Raw genomic sequence first — 19,559 nt, 5'->3', positions numbered from 1 at the left:
CTCAACTTATATTCCCACTATGAGTTTACTTTTAAGAATTTTAAAAGTGCATACTAATAATACACAGACACAGTGGGAAGTCTATTTTAATGCCTCATCTAAGTCTTCATTTGAAATGTGTTACAATGAATATAGATTAAATTGAAGTGTTTTCAGTTAGATTACAGCAGTGCAGTGTATTGGTTCTCCATTTTTATAGCATAGTTTTTAAACTTTTTGTTGTTTACAATGTTAAAATTTTCAAAGATGTAAAAGATCTGTATGCTGAAAACTATAGAAAACTTATGAAGGAAATTGAAGAAGACACAAAGAAATGGAAAAACATTGCATGCTCATGGATTGGAAGAACAAATATTGTTAAAATGTCAATACTACCTAAAAATGTTAAAATTTCCTTTAAAACAACCCTTTAATTCAGAGCATAGGCCTCTACTCCTGAGAGGAGAAATATTTTCTGCAGATGTAGTTGTTTTGAAAGATGGTTAACACATCTCTGTTTTCAACTCTTTGCTCTTTGAGCAAAAGTAGTAGGGCGTTTCTTTAATAGAGCTGTGTAGGTGGTTAGAAGTCAGGAATCACTTATTTGAAAAGCTTTTTACAGACTGTTTGGCTGAAGGGCTGGGATGAGGGTGTGTACATGTTAGTGTTTTGGAAGCTCCCTAGGTGATTCTTCGTTTGATTTGGTTATGTCTTTTGTGTTTGTGATTAAATATTATTTATGTTTTAAGATATACATAAGTAGATAATTTTTCTTTCATGCCCAGTTCAATAGGACGGAAAGAAATGTGGCTTCTCATATCCTTTGATGTCTACGTTTATCAACCAAACTTTAAAATTAGGAAATTAGGAGGGAGTTTGTTTGCTTTGTAAGGTATGATGGGGAAAGAGAACTCTATTAGTTTCACACTAAGCATCCAAGAATCTATATCTTTATGCTCTCACCTTTATCATCTAATGTAATTTAAACTCAGCTCCTAAAGACCCTGATTGAAGGAAAATCCTTTCAGTGCCTATCTCTGAGCTCTGAATTTTCCAGTCCCTGGGCTTGGAATGTGGAGGAGATGAAAGAAAACAGACTTGAGAATATGCAAGCATGAACTCAGACCTTCCCCCGAATAACGTCACCCAGAACTCCCCAGCTCCTAAATTTCACTTTAAAATGTGCTTGATGCATTATCTGAGTCTGGGTCATCCTAAGAGAGAGCAGACATATGTAGGTAAAGAAGGGACTAAAATATCTGCTTGGAAGAAAACTCTGATCCTTAATCTCACTGGGATGATTTTATATTTAATGTGCTTCTTAGAACAGTAGGGTACAAATTAAAGATTAAAGGTGAATTTTTGAGACTAGCCCTAGATGTTCTTAAACAGGAAGAAATTTAAGTTATAATGATCTAAGAAAGAAAGACTGTAGATTGATCTTGAAATATCACATGGTCTATCTTACATTAGTGTTCTTTCTTTTACTCTTCAAAGTTCATCCTGTCAAAATTGATAGTCTGTTGGTTTTCAGTCCATTGTTAATGTTCTGTCTTTTTTTTTTTAACCAACACACATAAACAGCTTTTTTTTTTTGTTTTTTTTCCCCCCTTTTCCCCCTCCTTCCCTCTTTGAAGAAACTCTGGATGGGGTCAGAAACCAATAACATCTTGTTGTGGGCAGGGGTGGTGCATGTGGTATAGAAATTGGGTATATGGGCTGGTGGGCTATTGTAGGAGGTGGAGGGACTATGGACCATATGCCTATTAATACTACCCCAAAATTAAGCCATATAAATAAATATATTACTTATATAAAATATTAAAATAAGGGGTCCATGAGAGTTTTAAGTAGTATGTGCTCATTGTAGAATAAGTTTAAAATAGAGGAAAGCATAAAAAAGAAAAACTATCACCAGCAGTATCTGTCACTTAGAGATAACATTTTTACTGTTTTGTTTTAGATTATCTCAGTCCAAAAGAAAAGTGCATGTTTTTATATACAAACTTGTACATTTTGATAAAACACTTGTGTCTATCCTACACCTTTAAAAGGTGTAACCTACCTTTTAAAACTCAGCAGTATATTGTAAGTAATTTTCCAGATCCTTAAGTATTTGCTTTCCTTTTTTTTTTTTTAAATTTTTTTTTAATGTTTATTTATTTTTGAGACAGAGCATGAACAGGGGAGGGGCAGAGAGAGAGGGAGACACAGAATCTGAAACAGGCTCCAGGCTCTGAGCCGTCAGCATAGACCCCGACGCGGGGCTCAAACTCATGGACCGTGAGATCATGACCTGAGCCGAAGTCGGACGCTTAACCGACCGAGCCACCCAAGCGCCCCTGCTTTCCTTGTTTTTAATGGCTGCATCATGTTGTATCATACTGAAATACTTTAACCAGTTCACTGTTGTTGAATATATATATTGTCTTAACTTTCTCATATAATTGCTTATAAATAAATCTGCACACATCCATCATTATTTCTAGGTATAGAATTGTTGGGTCAAAGACAATTATTTTTAAAGCATTGTTAAATTGCCTCCTGGAAGAGTTGTGCTCATTTACGCTCACGGTGTAGGAGTCTCCCTAACCATAGGCACATAAGACAACCCAGGTGACCAGCCAGACTACCTGTTAATTCATTGCAGTAGAGTAGATAAAACCTGAAGATAAGGCAACTCCCAGATTCATGTTGTGGGAAGAAGACAGTCTGGGGTATAAAAACTAATTTTATCTTTTACCCAGTATGTGATTGGCATCAGGCTCTAGTAGGTATTAGCATAATTAAGTTTCAGATTATTGGATATTGAGTTGCTGACATTGGCCATGATGGATGGACTTTTTTGCTGTACTAGGTTGAAGTCTTTTCTGCTAAAAGATTGAATTGTGTTCTGTCTACTGGCCGACCTAGGATTCAGTTGGAGGGATGTATAAAACTGAAGAGTTGCTACATTGAAATATGCTTAAAATGAATATCCACCTGAATTCAGTAAAAGATGAAAGATGGCTGGGTACTTGGCTGGCTCAATAGGTAGAACATGCAACTCTTGATCTCGGCTCCAGGTTGTGAGTTCGAGCACCACATTGGGTGTAGAGAGTACTTAAAAAATAAAATCTTAAAGAAAGGATGAGAGATGGCTGTCTAAGTAGCATACACACTTGGAATCTAGAGAAAATATTGCACAGTACTTAATTGCCTTTTGAACTGTTTACTGAACATCTTATTTCAATGTGCAGAGGTACTTTGCTCACCGACTGGTAGCTTTGTGAATTTCACTTTTTGGATCTTGGGGGAAAATGGAGAGAAGAGGCTAGGCAAATAATTGGCAAGAAAAGCAAACGGTTACAAGGCTGTTAACAATGCAGCCTTGTTTACCCACTTTGCCTGTCTGGGTTTCTGAAACTGGATTCCTTAGCTCTGTGAACTAGTTAGTACAAGAGCACTCCTTTCGTTTTTTGGGTGCTTGGAATTGTAAGCATGTTGGAGAGAACACAGGCTTGTATATCTTAGTTGGATGAGTGCATCCCGTCACTGTTAGGACATGGTGGTGTAAAGGGATTAATAGTGAGAAGTGAGCTGGGACTGGTTTATGTGTGGAAGCCTCTGGAATTGCTTCTTAAGTCTGTTTGTGTTACGGGCATTTCAGAGTGGGGAGGTTACAGAAATCAAAAGCCTATTACTTTTGAAACCAGAAGTCTGCTAGTCACAGTTTTAACATTTTTTATTTATAAAGCAAAGGAACAAAAAAGACTACTTCATTTAATAGGTGGGGTTAGTTATGAGAAAGATCTAATTTTATTTTGCAGGCTCTTTCGAAGAGTACTACTTCTGAGTAGTATCTGTTTCATAAAATTTAAATGACACTGTTATTTCCTCTCACTTTTGGTTGTGATCTGTTAATAAATATTACGTTTTTATTACAAGAATGAACCAGACACTGGAGTATGAGGATACTTTTCTTCTCATTTTAACAATTTTGAAAGAGTCATTTTTTTTGGAAACAGGAAAACTAAGGGCAGAATTTAAAATATCATCCTTGTTACTGTGAGAGAGGAGAGGAAATGTTTTAAGAAGTAGTATATCTGGTCTCAGGTCTTTTTTTGCTTGTGTGTCATAAGCTTGCTGTAGATGTTGGGACAGATAATCCTCCCCCCATTTTCATCCTCACTTTTGTTTTTCATATTTCTTTCTGGTTATCAATAAAAACATGATGAAAATTAACTTTTAATAATGAAAATGTTGAGTTCTATCATCTGCATAACATCTGATTTTTGTTTTTTATTTTCAGCACTGGTTAGATGGTACAAAGAGCATCAAAAAGCAAGTAAAAAGTAAGTGTTGAAAAAATTGTGAACAAAAAGTAAATTATATATTAGAAGCTCTGATTCCTAATAAATCATGTTTCAGATGAATTTCTTAGCATCTCTACTTTAAAGATAATTTCAATTTGATATACTGACCTACCCCCTTAGTTCTAGAGGGTTAATAGTAATCTAGATTCAAGTGCTTTATAGCTTATTTCCTGGAGAAAGGCTTGCATCTTGCAAGGAGATTGAGTTCTCATGCGATGCTTAACTTTTATTTAGTAATTGTGTTGGAATTTTCCTGCTTGGCATCTGTCCTGCTCTGTAAAATGTTTTGAGACTTTAAAGCTGTAACTTTTAAAATTTAAAAATAATGAAATGAAACAATTGACATAAAATGTCAGTTTTATTCCTAGTAATAGGGAAAAATACCAGTGTTCACTCGTAATCCAGCTTGTTCTTTGTGGTGGTAGAGATTTCAGAGCGCCTCAACTTTTTTGTCTTTACAAAATAATGGGACCTCTGAGAATTTATAAGTTAGTGAAATAGGTGAAGTGAATTGAAAATGTGGGGGGAATTTGCAGTGAGTGGTTAATAACCCAGGCATTCCTTAGTCTTTTAAGAAATATAGTGTGGCAGGTTTTTTAGGGCTGTTAGATTGCACAGTCAAGACTTTTATTTGATGCATTTGTCCCTAAACTGTTAGAATCAATCTAGAGCTATCTATTTTTGGGAGGACAGCTAATTGTAGTGGTACTGTATGATGGTTGGTACATTTTAAAAAACCTACTGATTGATCTTTTTGTGTTAGGTGTACTTAAAACCTTTAATTTAAAGGCTTTAATGAAGCCATACAGTATTTCGATGTGTGAAATATTACCACAAAGCCTGTTACCTTTTCTCCCTACTTCAAGTAGATCATTTTTGACAAATTTACTGACTGGAAAATTCCTACAGTTTGAATAGTTATATTAAAAAAAATTAAAGTTGTTTTTGTTTTGTTTTTTTGTTTTTTTTTTAAACAGTTGGTTCACCCTATTGTCTGCATCTTCGAGTTAAGTTTTATTCCTCAGAACCAAATAATCTTCGTGAAGAGCTAACCCGGTAAGACTACTCTCTAGAGTTGTACAGGGGTAAAGTAGTTTTGGTCAGCTAGCTAAAGGTGTTGGAAGATTGTCTTTATAATTCTTTACAGTTTATAGACCACTAATGAAATGGATCTCTTATCCCTGGTAATAAGACCTGTTAGACAATAGAATTTCATTTTGGGACAGTGTTTTTAAGTGTAGAATTTTTCCCTTTATCAGTTTTCAAAATAAAGAGTTGGTTCCCTAGCATTCTTTAAGGTAACTACTGAGTTCCTTTTTTAAATTATCATCAACTCATGGATTTTACTTATTTATGTATGTATGTATGTTTAGTTTGGGGAGTGAGTGTGAGCAGGGGAAGGGCAAAGAGAGAGGGACAGAGGATTTGAAGCGGGCTCCGTGCCGACAGCAGTGAGCCCGATGCGAGTCTTGAATTCACTAATCATGACCTGAGCTGAAGTCAGATGCTTGGCTGACAGAGCCACACAGGTGCCCCTCAACTCATGGATTTTAAACAAGATTGCTGTGTTTGAATATGTTGCCATATTATATTTATTCATGTTATGTTTGTTGGTGTTCAAAATGATCTCTCTTCGGCCACTGGGAGTTTATTCATGTTGGCTCCTAATATTCTTTACCTATTGAAATACTGCTCGCTGACTGATTAATAAATCCTGATTTGGTTTGAATAGTTTTAAACAAACTTTAAACAGGTTATATACAATTATTTCTATTTTGTCCTGCCTCCTTCATATTTATTCATTGATTATACATGGTAAATGCATGATTCATTCACACATACTATTTATTAAGTAAAAATTGAATTGCTGAGTCCCTTTAGAAAGGTTTTCTTCTCTTGCACCCTCTACCAGCGAGATTATAGCTAATCTCCATAGTTACATATATGCCTGTGTCCTTTCACATCCAGGTGGTTTGTGTTGTGAGAGTAATGTAAACTTAGATCACAGAGCTCATTCTCCATAATTTGCTTAAAACCTTTAATCTTAAGGTGGTTGTACTGTACTCAGTTATCTTATGGACATGCTGCCATCCTCCTGATGGCTTATTGGCCCCAATTTTTTTTCATATTTTTTTTCTTTTATAGATTCTATTGCAGGTAAAATTCTGTAATTAAAAATGTTTCTTCTCACATTAGAAGGGTAGGATTATTTTTCATAGTAGATTATTCTGTTTAGTTAAATTTGTGCCTTTTATTTTTCTTAGGTATTTATTTGTTCTTCAGTTAAAACAAGATATTCTCAGTGGAAAGTGAGTATTAGTTATTTAAGGTAAACCACATTTTATTAAGTAAGTGAAAATGATTTTGAAAAATAAGTTCATAATTATGAAAAAAGAATGGTCAACATAAAGTAGGTATTATTTGCATTTATCTTAAAATGAACCTTGGGAAGTTGACTTGTCTAACAAATTTGTGTTTCGGTCTCAGATTAGAGTGTCCCTTTGATACAGCAGTTCAGCTGGCAGCTTATAATCTGCAAGGTAAGCAATTCTTATGTTGACTGTTAAGAATAAAGCATAATTCTTTTCTGTGTGTTTTTAGTTAAGAATTTCAAAAGATTCAAAATGATGGGTAAGAAAAGTAACACCACTGTTAACTTGTATCAATATCCAACCTTATTACTTTACTTTGTTTAAAGAACATGGCCTTCTTTTTCTTCCCTTTCACTTCATTTGCTCCCTTTCTATCTGTAACTTCTTTTCAAGCAAAATTGCTGTTGACTTGATAATTCAATAAATATTATAAGGGGACTCTCAGCTTTTTTTTTTTTTTTAACTTGAAAAGAATGCAGGGATATAAGAGATTTTTGCAGTTGTATTTTTGCTTTCTTTAGTTTGATTTTTTTTTTTTTTTTAAGTCTTGTTTATTTTGAGGGGGAGAGAGAGAGCATGAGAGTGAGTGAGGGAGGGACAAAGAGAGCGAGAAAGAGAGAAACTCAAGCAGGCTCCTCACTGTCAGTGCACAGCCCAACTCAGGCTTGATGTCAAGAAGTAGGAGATCATTACATGAGCTAAAAATCAAGAGTCGGATGCTTAACCGACTGAGCCACCCAGGCACTCCTCTTTAGTTTTATTCTTAAAAATGAATCCATGAAAGAAATACTTAGAGCATATTTAAAAGTTCCTGATGGTTAAAGTATTTTCCAATAAATGAAATTAATGAAAAAACTTATAATTTTGTACCTTATTGTACTGACGAAATACTGTTAAGTTTATTATTTTTCTGAAAAATTGACATTTTAAGAAAACTGTAATTTCAGTCCTCATTCACAAAATGGAAAGAAATCTGTTCTATTGGAGTATCTAGATGCCTAACCATCTGACTGTATCTTGGACGCTTAACCATCTGAGCCACCCAGGCACCCCTAAATGTTTATTGTTTGATTCATGCATTGTGGCTCTATTTTGTTATCTCTTAACCCTCCTTATCACATTTTTTTTTCCTAAGTAAAAGTTCTTTCCTACTTTCTCCTTCATCCACAGCACCATTATTTGCATGATTCCGCCACACTTCTTGTCATGTTGTGCATCTCCGTGTCCCGTGTCTAATATTTTGCCAAATCCGAAGTCTTAAGGTCCTTAGAATAAATTTGCTGAAGTACAGTCCATCTTCATGAAATGAGCTCTGTGTTTCTTGTTTATGATTTTATATTTTATCAGAATAATTTTTGTTACTAGCTTTTTCCATACTCTCAATTCAGTTTTTCCTTGACATTTTAATATATATCCTGAACAACACTAGGTAGAAGATTTGGTTTGGTGCTTCTTAAAAATGTGACCTAAAACAGAAAAAAAAATACCCGTTATCCAGACAAAAGAGTAATTTCTTCAGCAACAAATTGGGCATGATAATATTTTCCAAGGTTGTTGAGAAAATAGATGACAATATATCTGTAATATGTCAAGTGTGTAGAGTCTGTATTCAATAAATAATGAGTTGTTACCATTTTTATTAGTATCTCAAGATCTCTGTATTTTTTTCTCTATACAAGTGGATTTTTTTAATAAAAATGGAACTATTTTAATTTTTAAATGAGTAAGATGTTCTTTAAAAGGGAAATGTCTAAAGTAAAGAAAATATTAGAATCATTTTCCCTTCTTCCCCAAACCTATATTTCAGAGCTAACCATAGATGGGCACATGATTATTTGTGCCCCGCCCAAGTGTTTTCCTACTGCTTCCCTTCCCCAGATACTTTTTCCTAATATTTTTTTCAGTTATTTCTTTAGGATTATCTATTTACAATTCCAGGAGGACGTAGCCTGTATCTTGTAGTGGTGTATGATGGTCATGTTCTCTGCATATTAGTTTTTTTTTTTTTTCTAATATTTATTTTTGAGAGAAAGAGTGCAAGCTGGGGAGGGGCAAAGAGAGAGGGAGACACAGAATCTGAAGCAGGCTCCGGTCTCCGAGCTGTCAGCATAGAGCCTCACGTGGGGCTCAAACCCACAAATCATGAGATCGTGACCTGAGCCGAAGTCAGATGCTTAACCGACTGAGTCATCCAGGTGCCCCTCTGCATATTGGATTCTTAATAGATGCTGGCTAAATGTTTTTTTTAAAGGTTGCTAAATATTTTTGTTTATTCATTATAAGGTCAAAAGGTGTTTCTCTAAGGAAGTCTACAAAGAGGTTTTCAAAAGCTAAACATTATAACATATGAAATAAATGAACAGAAACACATATATTTGAAAATATACCACCAACCACAAGTATATCATTGTGCGTATAGATGTTGGTTGACACGTTGTAAGTCTAAGCTAGATTTATTTTGGGGAATGATCTGGGTGTTATGAATTACTATAGTTTAAGAAAGAACGTTTCTAATCTTAGCAGTTTTTATTAATGAATTCTGAAGAAAGATTCAGCAGGATATAAACTTAATTAACAAAATATAACTTTGTGCAACTTATGTTTGTAGCTGAACTTGGTGACTATGATCTTGCTGAGCATAGTCCTGAACTTGTGTCGGAGTTCAGGTTCGTGCCCATTCAGACTGAAGAGATGGAGCTGGCTATTTTTGAGAAATGGAAGGAATACAGGTACTTGGCTTTGCCCACACTTTTCTTTAACATCACTGCAGTGATTTTGTATGTTTTCTTCTATTACCGTCCTTGGTATAGAATTTACATTTATTATTATTAAAAATTACTATTTTTTAAATTTCAGAGGTCAGACACCAGCACAAGCTGAAACCAATTATCTGAATAAAGCCAAATGGTTAGAAATGTATGGGGTTGATATGCATGTGGTCAAGGTAAGAACTGTGTTGTGATGATTTTTAAAAAGTTTATTCCTTCAAGATTGAAGGTAACTATGACTTTTTTCAAAATGAAGGAGGGCATGGAGATGGTATAGTATAGCACTGGGTACTTTGGATGTGTTATAAAGGTTGAGATTAAATATGAAAATCTCACATAAAGTTACAGTATAAGAAAGAAGAGAAACAACCAAAATCTCCAAAAAGCTGTATCTGTGTTTTTAAGGTGTTACTATGTTTTTTAGATTTTTAAACCACTTTTTATTCTTATTAAGTGTAATATTCATGTAACATTCATGTCATCTGGCATCACATAAGCTGAGTAGGCTATTTAAAAATTAAAATAATTCAGGAAGCAAAGTTGAAAATTTATAGCTTGAGAAGACTTTGATAAGCTGTAATATAGCTTGTATAATGATTTAACTTATTTCTAGTTTAAAAAGTTAAAATTTTCCAGAAAGACAGTTTTTTTAAAGTTTGTTTATTTGTTTATTTATTTTGAGAGAGAGCTAGTGTGTGTGAGTGCACATGCGTGTGGGGAGGGGCAGCAAGAGAGGGAGAGAGAATCTCAAACAGGCTCTGTGCTGTCAGCGCAGAACCGAACATGGGTCTTGATCTCCTAAACCATGAGATCATGACCTGAGCCAAAGTCAAGAGTCAGACGTTCAACTCACTGAGCCACCCAGGCGCCCCTAGAAAGGTAGTCTTTTTAAAAATGGTGATTTAAGTGGTGAATAGACTATAGGCAGAATCTGCAAAGAGCTTTCTTTGTCGTGGAGGTACACCTGTGTATTTTCAGTGATGACCTACCTTAAGACTATGGTGTTAGCCAAAGCATAAGAGACTCTTAAAAACTGAGAACAAACTGAGGGTTGATGGGGGTGGGAGGGAGGGGAGGGTGGGTGATGGGTATTGAGGAGGACACCTTTTGGGATGAGCACTGGGTGTTGTATGGAAACCAATTTGACAATAAATTTCATATATTGAAGAAAAAAAAAGACTATGGTGTTAACGGTGAACTAAATGTATGCATGAATTTTCCTGAGAATGTTATTTTGGATATTTCTATTTGTTGAAAACATTTTGCATATTAATAGTAGCCTGTATATAGTTAATATAATTCGATGTGAAAATAAAGTTTTGTGTGAAAATGTGATATCTGTCTTATGCAAATAAAGTTAACATGTTTTGCTTTCCTTAAATTAGGCTAGAGATGGAAATGACTATAGCTTGGGACTGACCCCAACAGGAGTCCTTGTTTTTGAAGGAGAGACCAAAATTGGCCTATTTTTTTGGTAAGCAGAGTTAATATTACAGATACTTACAGGTTTTTATTGTTGTTGGTTTTTTTTTTTTTTTTTTTTTAATGAGTAAAAACATTTCTTTCAAGTTAATACATAAAATAGAGTTTGGAGATCAAATAATTCTGAAAAGATAATAAAAATCACCTGTCTCCTGTCATACTCCTTACCCATTCTTAGTCCCATCCCCCAGGGGTAATTTTTAAAACTCTTCCATCCATTTTTCCATTAGTTTCAAGGTATGTCAATATACATCTCTTGATACATATTTTTTATTTCTACATGTACTGAATGTTCACATGGACACTCTCATGTCGTATAGTTATTACATCACTACTTTTAGAACTTCTTGTTCCACAGTCATATTACCCCATATTCCCTGGTGTGTAAGAGGAAAATATTTACCCCTCCTTTTAAGCTGTGCTTCTCTTTTTAGTCCCAACCTAACTCATAGTTGATAATTGTATTTGCATTTCCTATCAAGGAATAGATTTTACTTGGATTTCATAGCCATAGTAAAGTTCTTCACATCTTGCCTGGTTTGTTCTAAAAGTGGAAAATCAGGAAATAGTGTTCATATTGTTATCCCTGTATCTGAAATGGTGGAGAACTTCACACTGTACTGGTGTTATATACATGAGTTAAAGGGCCTCTATGTTGTTTACTTCTTCACAGCATGCCAGGATGGTTAGCTCAAAGCCCACCAGCACCAAACTCAATTTCTTATATATCCAGTTACTTTAAATATAGCCCAATAAGTTTATTTTTAATCATTTAGAGCCTTCCTGCTTTGCATGTCCCCCTATAAACTATATCTGCCATCAGCTGGTCATAGATGTGACAAATCCTGTAGCTATAAAAGACACCAAACCACTACTGCCCTTCGGAACTCTCTGACCTAGAGACTTCCCGCTTGCTGCTGAATGCCATTGCATAGAAACCCAAGCCCCCTCTCTGATTCCCTTCTCTCCTACAAGTTCCCTTGCTGTCTCCCCTGCTTTGGGGGTAGCTTTGTGCAGTCACCTCTGGAGGATCTCCTGTTGTCAAGGGCTTCCTTTTCATGCAACCCTGTCCAAACAGGTGTTTACCTGTCAGTAAAGTTTGTTGTACAATAGAGCTAGGTCATGATCCTTTCTTTCTGATCAGTCTGGAAATACTTGAACTCACAACTGGAATTACATTTTCTTTCTGTATAGGTTTTTGTTTTTCCTGGAGTTTTTGGCTTCCCCCTCAGTTTCTTACACCCCACGCAGTGCTTTAAATTACCTGCCTTTGTCTTATCCTTACGTTCTTTCAGATCCTCAGGGTTGCATTAAATGATTTTTCTGTTCCCGTTGAAATTGTCTGCTCTCCAGGCTGCTCTACAGCTTTCATCTGTTTTTTCAGCTAGGATCCTGTGTCTTCGTCCCATATTTTCCTTTCTTTTGTTTTTTCTGATCTGTATCCTCAGGTAACTAACTGCCTAAGAAAAGCAGGGTGTAGGAGCTAAATTGTTTGAATCCTTGGATGCCTTAAAATGGTTTATTCTTCTCTTATGCTTTCTTGGTAGTTGGGCTGAGAATAGAATTTTAGGTTTGAAAATTATTTTCCCTCAAAAAGTTGAAGATAGATTTCATTTATTTTGGAATTCAGGTATCCATGCTAGGGACTTTCTGAGAGACTTGAGTGGAATACCTTCACAGTTGTCCCTTGATAGGTGAAGGAGCTTTGGGGTATTTATTTATCCAGTCTTTGAGTGTTAATTCTCTGACACTTCCAGCTTGCCCTGTGGGCAGATGGAACATACTTCATGGCCAGAGAATGCTGTAGCTGGAGAGTTGAAGAAAGCATCTTTTGTACCACTTCTTAAGGTTGTTGTGAGGATCTGTTGAATTAATATGTGTAGTACACCTAGAAGGTTACCTGACACTTGATAGGCCTTATGTAAGTATTTGTTACACTTAAGTGCTAGTTCTTCCCCTCCTGCTCCACCTATTGTGCTTAGTTACTTACTATTTTAGTACAACTCTTGTAAAAACGTTATGTTTTACAATTGTATTTTGTGTAAGTTATATTTAAAAACTAGTGAGAATGAGAGTTTTATTGTTTTGACATTCACAGTTTGCAGAAGTGCAAAGTTCACATGTGGTAGGTTGTTGAGGATTTCAGTACAGGTGGGTGATAGAGTTGGAAAAGGGGCCATAACGTGAGGTTTAAAAAAACCTTTTTTCTTTTCTTTTTTTAAAGATGTACTTCCTCAAACAAATTGATACAGAAAATAAAGTTGCAGGTCTTAATCAAAAATTTGTTTTCATTTATGCCTTTTAGAAAACCTTTATAGTCTTTCTGTATCCAGTTCCTATGCTGCTGCTCTACACTAGGCCTGGGGAATCTCTTGTACCATAGCTGGGAACCTATAAAGTATTAAATGGATTTCTTCATTTTCTTTTTTTTTTTGTAACATTTTTACTGTCTGATATTTGTGTCCCATCAGTTTTGTTAGAGATCCTGCTTTTGAAATGTTTTTTTTCTGTTATCCTAATTATTTTTTTAGATTAGAGGCTTTGTTGGTGGGCAGTACAGGTAAAGAGGGTAAACACCCTCTTAATCAATTTACAGTTCAGCTGTTAGATGATTGATATACTGGAAATAACAGCAAAAATTTTCTTTTAATTTAGAGGACATTTATTTGAAATCTGGCTTTTGTTCTAATATTGTTATAGGCCCAAGATAACCAGGTTGGATTTTAAGAAGAATAAATTAACCCTGGTGGTTGTAGAAGATGATGATCAGGTACGTTATTTATTTAACAATGACTATGTTATTTGGTAACTCAAGTCTGATTTTTCTTTTCTTTTCTTTTCTTTTCTTTTCTTTTCTTTTCTTTTCTTTTCTTTTCTTTTCTTTTCTTTTCTTTTCTTTTCTTTTCTTTTCTTTTCTTTTCTCTTTCCTTTCCTTGAGAGAGGGAGAATGTGCATGCAAGCTGGAGAGGGGCAGAGAGAGAGAGGGATAGAGAGAGAGTCCCAGGCAGGCTCCATGCCCAGCACAGAGCCCAATGCCAGGCTTGATCTCACAACCGTGAGGTCATGGCCTGAGCCGAAATCAAGAGTTGGACACTTAACTGACTGAGCCGCCCAGGCACTCCTATTACTCTTTTATAAGGGTTTCCAAACTCATATTCTTTAATAAAATCTTCTCAATTAAGGCTTACTTTTTTTTTTTTTTTCCGGTTAACTCTAGTTTCCGCTTGATAAACACAACATGAATGTGTCTCAGATGCATTATGCTAGTTGAAAAAAGCCAGACTCAGAAAATTATGACTTGTATGATTTCATTTATATGATGATCTGGGGAGGGCAATCCTATAATAATGGAACAGATCACTGTTTGGGATTAGGGAGAATGAGGAGGCTTGACTACAAAGAAACAGCAAAGGGAATTTAGGGGAATGAGATAACTTTTCTATAACCATATGGTAGTTCCTAGACTCCATGCCATTTGTCATAACTCACAGAATCATGAATGAACTAAAAAAAAATAACAACTTTATTCCTTGCAAAGAAATAAATTGAAAAACATATATACATATAGATGGATATAGATAAAAGCAAGTTCAGCAATTGTATGCACAATGATGTGTGAGAAGGACTACTTAGCAAAACCTAAAAGAAGATTTGGAAAATTAGACGAAACAGTGATATTACTAAGTTTTATTACTAAGACAATGCAAAGGATTGCCCTTTCACCCAGCTTAGAAGGAAATTATAGAGGCAACAGAGCATTTTAAAAAGAAATCTATTGAGGGGGCAGCTGGGTGGTTCAGTCAGTTAAGCATCTGACTTTGGCTCAGATCATGATCTCATAGCTCATGAGTTTGAGCCCCAGGTTGGGCTCTGTGCTGACAGCTCAGAACCTCGAGCCTGCTTTGGATTCTCCCCCTCTCTCTGCCTCTCCCCTGCTCATGCTTTGTCTTTCTCTCTCTCTCAAAAATAAACATTAAACAAAAAATTAAAAAAAAGAAATCTGTTGGGGTGCCTAGGTGCATTGGTTAAGTGTCTGACTTTAGCTCAGGTCACGACCTCATGGTTTGTGAGTTCAAGCCCTGCGTCGAGCTCTGTGCCGACAGCTCAGAACCTGGAGCCTGCTTCGGATTCTGTATCTCCCTCTCTCTCTGCCCCTCCCTCACTTGCACTCTGTTGTCTCTGTCTCTCTCTCGAAAATAAACATTAAAAAAAAATTAAATCTGATGGCACAGAGGATGATCATTGTATCATCAACAAATTAGTTAACAATGAGTCAGAAGCTGCAGATTTCATATGTAAAAACTTATTTTACGATTTTCCTTTTTATGTAAGCACATATGAGATTGCATGATATTTGTATCGAAATCCAAAGGCATTTTTTCAGGAAGAATAAAATACAATTCTTTGTGATAAGGAAATATGGTCATAATTTAATTGGTGACACTTGTTCTTATTTGGGCCATAAAATGCACATTTTACAATTGATGGCATTTTAAATTAGATCTTATATAGTATTACCTTCTTGGATATCTTTTTGAAGGTATTTTACACACACACATGTGCAAATATGTGTATCTGTTCTTTTTTTATACAGAAGTTACCATGCCTTTAGACTGTGTACTAACCCTTTTTAAACTTTACATTATAACTTTTGGAATATTTTCCATATCTGTATGTAGAATGCTTCTTTGTTCTTAAATTAAAAAGCAAACTAAACTGCATAGTATTCTGTGTGGATGTACCCTAAATTATTTAATATATTCTCAACATTTATTCACTATATATGCATGAATTTGTACATCGGCAAATATCTGTAAGATAGTTTCCTGGAGGTAGATTTGCTGGTTCAAATGGTTATGTGCACTTGTCCTAGATAACAGAGATCCTATGAAGGATCAAACCTGTTTCTTCAGAGGGAGTTGTCACATTTTTATCTGAAAGGTAAAAAATGGAATTTCACTGTAGGTTTAATTTGTATTTGTGTTTTTATGGGTGAAATTGAACATCTTTTCATATATTTTGTTATTTATATTTCCTTTTCTCCAAACTCTCTATTCATACCCTTTGCCCATTTTGTCATTGGGCCTTTTTTCTTACTGGTTTGTTTTGCCCTTTTTCATAGAAATTGTAAATACTGTATCTAATAGTTGTTCATCTTTTAATGTTATTTATTGTGATTTTTGCCACATGCTTTAAAAAAATTTAAATAGGCAAATTTATCAGTCTTTCATGGATTATGGAAGGGTTTTTCCTCCTTTGAGGTTATATGTTTCTCCATGGTTTTTTCTATGTGTATTTTTTGTTCGTCAATTTCGCTGAAGTATAATATACATTCAGATAAGTGCAAAAACAAGTGGGCAGCTTGTTGGATTTTCACCAACACCTGTATGACCAGCACCTAGTTGGGGACATAGAATACTACTAGAATTATACACTCTTGTGCCTCCCACCAGGTATAGTCCTCCAAAGGTATTTTCTTGTTCTTCTGACTTTACCACCATACACTGGTTTTTGTTTATATCTTAAACTCAATCTGAACGAAACCTGACTGTTCTCTTTGTGTCTGACTTCTCTTTATTTATATTTGTGAGCCTCGCCCTCTTGCAGCTGGTTGCTATAGTAGGCTCGTTCTTACTGTTACATAGTATTCCTTTTTTTTTTTAAACGTTTATTTATTATTGAGAGACAGAGAGAGATAGAGCATGAGCATGGGAGGGGCACAGAGAGGAGGAGACGCAGAATCTGAAGCAGGTTCCAGGCTCTGAGCTGTCAAAACAGAGCCTAGTGGGGCTCGAACCCACAAACCGTGAGACCATGAGCTGAGCCAAAGTCGGATGCCCAACCGACTGAGCCACCCAGGCACCCCAGTAATATTCCTTTTTACGTATAGACTGCACTTATTTTTCCATCCTGTTGTTGATGGACTGTTGAGTTGTTTTAGTTTTCACTATTAAAAGTGCTGGTCTGAAGACTAGGGTATGCATGTGTTTGGTTTTAGTGGATACTGCCAAACTGTTTTCCAAAGTGTTGATACACATTTGCATTCCCACCTACAATGTAAGAGAGTTCCATTTGTTCTTTTTTGGCTAATGTTTGGTATTTTTCCTTGTAGCCATTCTGTTCATAGAATGGTTTTGTGGTTTTCACTTGCATTCCCCTGATCACTATTTGTTTAGTGCTTATTTATATATTTAATATTTAAGTATTCTTTTTTATGAAGTGGTTGTTCAAGTCTTTTGCTTATTTTTCTCTTGGGTCATGTGCTCTTTTTCCTCATTGAAGTTCTTATGTATTGTGGACATCAGTTCTTTGCAGATCTGTGTGTTGTAAGTATCTTCTTGGCTTGCCTTGACTCCTTTAATAGTATGTTTTGGGTAGAGTGTTTCAATTTTAATGTAATAGAGTTTATAACTATTTTCCTTTGTGGTCAGTACTTTCTGTGTCTTCAAATTTAGGAATCTTTGCCTATATCAAGGTCATGAAATTACATATAGATTGTCATTTTAAAATATAGTTTAATTTGTAAAATATTCGAAGTGTACTGAAGAGTTGTATCAGAAAACCTGATACCCATTTTACTCATCTAGAGTAACATTTTTGGCATAACCATAACCGTGTATTCAGAGATATCTGGGTGGCTCATTCGGTTAAGCGTCTGACTCTTCATTTCAGCTCAGGTCGTGATTTCATGGTTTGTTAGTTTGAGCCCGCATCAGGGTTCTTTCTCTCCCTCTCTCTCTCTGCCCCTCCCCTGCGCGTGCGCGCGCGTGCTCTCTCTCTCTCTCTCTCTCTTTCTCTCTGCCCCTCCCCCACTTGTGCTCTTTCTAAAAATAAATAAACTTAAAAAAAAATAACTGTGTTCAGTACAGTGAGGTATAATCCTCTAGCTAGCCATCATTCTTGAGGGTGTCATTCTCATACTTCCTTTTTCCAAATATAAATACATCATAATACATGGTGGAATTGTTTTTGAAATTTACAGAAATCATATATATATATATATATATATATATTTTTTTTTTTTTTTTGGCAGTTTCCTTAGTTTACCTAAATAGGTGTAGCCATGTAGATATCAGTTCATTCATTTTAACCTATATATGGTATTTTATAATGTGAATAAACAATTGTGCATTTATTCATTCATCTTTTATTCATTTATCTTTTTTTTTATTAAAAAAATTTTTTTAATGTTTATTATTTTGAGAGAGAAAAAGACAGAGTGTGAGCAGGAGAGGGGCAGAGAGAGAATGAGACACAGAATCTGAAGCAGGCTCCAGGCTCTGAGCTGTCAGCACAGAGCCCAACGTGGGGCTCGAACTCACAGACCTTGAGATCATGACCTGAGCCAAAGTTGGACACATAACCAACTGAGCCACCCAGGCACCCCTCATTTATCTTTTTGTATCATTTTTAATGTTATTTACTGATAATTTGTTTTGGACATTTAGTGTTTTATTGCAATACTTACTATTATAAATGAGATTGTGAAGAAAATCTTTGGATATACATTTTGGTGTTAAGAAAATCTTTCTCCCTAAACAGATGGTGAAGCTTAATTGTTACAACCAGGTCCTGGAGCACAAATAGTTAGGTTCTGATTTCTTCTTTGTGACCTTGGGCTTTATTTCTTGAGCTTCAATTCCCTATCTATGAAATGAAGCTAATGATAATATCTGTTCATTGAATTAATCCATGTGAAATCCTTAAAAAGTGCCTATGAATGTTAATTATTACTTGGATTCCCAGGAATATGGTTACTGTGACAAAGAATGTGCACCGTTTTTTTCTTTTTTTTTTTTTTTAACATTTTTATTTATTTTTGAGAGACAGAAACAGAAGCAAGAGTGGGGGAGGGGTAGAGAGAGAGAGAGAGGGAGACACAGAATCTGAAGCAGGCTCCAGGCTCTGAGTTGTCAGCACAGAGCCCGACACAAGGCTTGAACCCACCAACTGTCAGATCATGACCTGAGCCGAAGTCGAATGCCTAACTGACTGAGCCACCCAGGTGCCCCAAGAATATGCACCTTTTTAAGTCTGTTGATATATATTGCCACATCTTGTATGATCCTTTACATGATAATTATATATTTATCCCAAAGTATGGCAAATAAAGCCTCATTTTTATGTTTCTCTAAGAAATGAGATCATGTAAGTAGAGATGACCCTCTTAGGAATAATTTTATATTGGCTGTGAAAGTGGATAGCTTGATTTCAACTCTGCCTTTTTATGTAGGTAGCTATAGAGAATGTCTTAGTTTCCGGGAGCAAACTAGATGCTTTATTATTCTGTTCTTGGTATTGCTGTGATTGTATTTATAGCTGAGTAACAAGGGACAGAAAGGACTGTTTAACCTAATAATTACCTCTCTTTACATCCTTTTTTTTTTTTTTCCAGGGCAAAGAGCAGGAGCATACATTTGTCTTTAGATTGGATCATCCAAAAGCGTGCAAACATTTATGGAAATGTGCTGTGGAACATCATGCCTTCTTTCGCCTCCGAGGCCCAGTCCAAAAGAGTTCTCATCGATCGGGATTTATTCGACTAGGATCACGATTTAGATATAGGTGAATGTCAATATCTGCTTTCATAATTTTCATATGAA

General features: G+C 35.5%; 1 protein-coding gene across 7 annotated transcripts in view; it reads left to right on the top strand.

Annotated features, from left to right (window-relative positions):
• EPB41L5 (erythrocyte membrane protein band 4.1 like 5) overlaps positions 1-19,559 on the top strand; it is a 140,658-nt gene that overhangs the window by 38,892 nt on the left and 82,207 nt on the right. For all 7 annotated transcript variants that reach the window (XM_053214903.1, XM_053214902.1, XM_027055995.2 and 4 more), the window contains exons 4-12: positions 4,271-4,313; positions 5,312-5,390; positions 6,599-6,643; positions 6,822-6,874; positions 9,315-9,435; positions 9,563-9,650; positions 10,860-10,948; positions 13,657-13,726; positions 19,352-19,521. In XM_053214903.1, the coding sequence (XP_053070878.1) occupies positions 4,271-4,313; positions 5,312-5,390; positions 6,599-6,643; positions 6,822-6,874; positions 9,315-9,435; positions 9,563-9,650; positions 10,860-10,948; positions 13,657-13,726; positions 19,352-19,521 (758 nt within the window). The remainder of the gene's footprint in view (positions 1-4,270; positions 4,314-5,311; positions 5,391-6,598; positions 6,644-6,821; positions 6,875-9,314; positions 9,436-9,562; positions 9,651-10,859; positions 10,949-13,656; positions 13,727-19,351; positions 19,522-19,559) is intronic.

Source organism: Acinonyx jubatus, chromosome C1, assembly GCF_027475565.1.
Source record: "Acinonyx jubatus isolate Ajub_Pintada_27869175 chromosome C1, VMU_Ajub_asm_v1.0, whole genome shotgun sequence".
Classification (NCBI taxonomy): domain Eukaryota; kingdom Metazoa; phylum Chordata; class Mammalia; order Carnivora; family Felidae; genus Acinonyx; species Acinonyx jubatus.
The sequence above is the reverse complement of the archived record's forward strand: the minus strand, read 5'-3'. Positions and strand labels throughout refer to the sequence as shown.